This window comes from Myotis lucifugus, unplaced genomic scaffold (assembly GCF_000147115.1).
Source record: "Myotis lucifugus unplaced genomic scaffold, Myoluc2.0 scaffold_292, whole genome shotgun sequence".
In the NCBI taxonomy this organism is placed as follows: domain Eukaryota; kingdom Metazoa; phylum Chordata; class Mammalia; order Chiroptera; family Vespertilionidae; genus Myotis; species Myotis lucifugus.
This window is the reverse complement of record NW_005871340.1, coordinates 858,172-859,902: the sequence shown is the minus strand read 5'-3', so window position 1 is coordinate 859,902 and position 1,731 is coordinate 858,172. Positions and strand designations below refer to the sequence as shown.

Below are 1,731 nucleotides of genomic sequence, written 5' to 3'. Positions count from 1 at the left end.
AAAAGTCAAAAATACAAAACAAAAAAGACGCCAAAAAAAGTGTCAACATACAACTTAAATCCGAAAAAAAGGGGATGAAGATGCCCTCATGGCACAGCACCACGCCCGGGCTACGACTCAGGATCACCCCGCTGCAGCTCCAGGAGCCCGCCTCGGGCTGCCCGGCCCGGGAAGCACTCACCACGCAGCCCGCCTGCTCGGCTGCCCTCATGGCGGGCCCCCACTGTCGCCCCATGCCTCCGGGACGGTGCGCCCGGCTTCCCGGAGAACCGGGGAGCTAGCAAGAACCCCGACCGGCACCTGCAGACCCCACACAGCGCCGCCCAGGGCTGGGAGCGACAGACGCAAACACGGACTCCGGCCTTCCGCGTCCGGCGCGAATGGCTGAGCCCCACTGGCCGGGATTGGCTGGACCCGGGGCCAAGCACTGATTGGCTGGACCTAAGGCCAAGCCTTGATTGGCTGGACCCGAGGCCCAGCCCTGATTGGCTGCTGGAGGCCGACGCTTCCCTTTCTCCTCCCCTGTTGGTCGTGCCACCTGAGCGGCACAGCAGTCCGGTAGGATGAGCCCCAGGAAAGTGACTGGCCTGCGGCTACACCGAGATTGTGGGAGGGGCAGGGGGCGGACCGTCCCCTCGGAAGCTTAGTCTGGTCTCTTCGTTGGGCTTCAGGAAAGAGAATAGAAATGAGCGCTGACGTGGCTAGATTTTCCTAAGCCATGACAGCACCTGTCAGCATCTGCCTAGGTCGAGGTGACGTTCGACCACTGACGGGGATAATAAGGCAAAGAAATCCTTGGCCATTTCAATATTTTAAATTTTTGTTACGTAAACCCTATAGCAATCCACTAGGGGGCATGGGGCTCAATATTGCACATCGGGTCTTTTTAAAAAATATATATGTTTATTTCAGAGAGGAAGGGAGAAAGAAACATCAATGATGAGAATCAATGATCAGCTGCCTCCTGCATGCCCCACACTGGGGATTGAGCCGGCAACCCGGGCATGTGCCCTGACTGGGAATCGAACCCTAACCTGATTGATAGGTCAACGCTCAACCACTGAGCCACACTGCCTGGGCACATCTGTGTCTTTTGATGACAAAGCCCAACACTACAAATCCCATGAAAGCTGAATTTGCTACAAATAAAAGTGCCCTTTAAAATGGACTATGTACACTGGCTGAAGTAAAAAATTTTAATTTTATAAGCCTATATTTTACAGTATGCACATTTCACATAACCCCTAGAATTTATGTAGGTCAGGGGCCAAATGCCTTTTCTGTAAGGAGCCAGAGTGCAGTTCAGTTTTTGTGGGCCATACATTGTCTCAAATACTCAACTCTGCAGTCCTAGCATGCAAAACCCAAAGGAACGGATGTCTGTGTCCCAACAAAACTTATGGCCACTTAAATTTGAGTTTCATATAATTTTCATGTCACAAAATAACATTCTATTTTTCCTTCATAGACCAAAAATAGGCAGGAAGCCAGATTTAGCCCAGGAGGCATAGTTTGTCATCTTTGATCTAAGCAAACACAAAATATCCCTTCTTTTCCAAAGAAATATCTTTGAGGATAAGGAACATGCATATGTTTGTGGGGAAAAGGTTCAGGATATCCCCAAAGCAGCCACAAGCTAGACATTTATCACCGTATCTCTAAAATACACATTTTAATGTTTATTTTAGGACATTTTTGTTAGCATTAATGAAAAGTATTCAATTACTAAAA

General features: G+C 49.3%; 1 protein-coding gene across 1 annotated transcript in view; it reads right to left on the bottom strand.

Annotated features, from left to right (window-relative positions):
* Window positions 1-349, bottom strand: part of TYSND1 (trypsin domain containing 1) — a 7,734-nt gene extending 7,385 nt beyond the window's left edge. The window contains exon 1 of the mRNA XM_006099973.3: window positions 52-349. Coding sequence (XP_006100035.1) covers window positions 52-235 — 184 coding nt within the window. The 5' untranslated portion in view covers window positions 236-349. The remainder of the gene's footprint in view (window positions 1-51) is intronic.
* Between the last annotated feature and the right edge of the window lie 1,382 nt (window positions 350-1,731).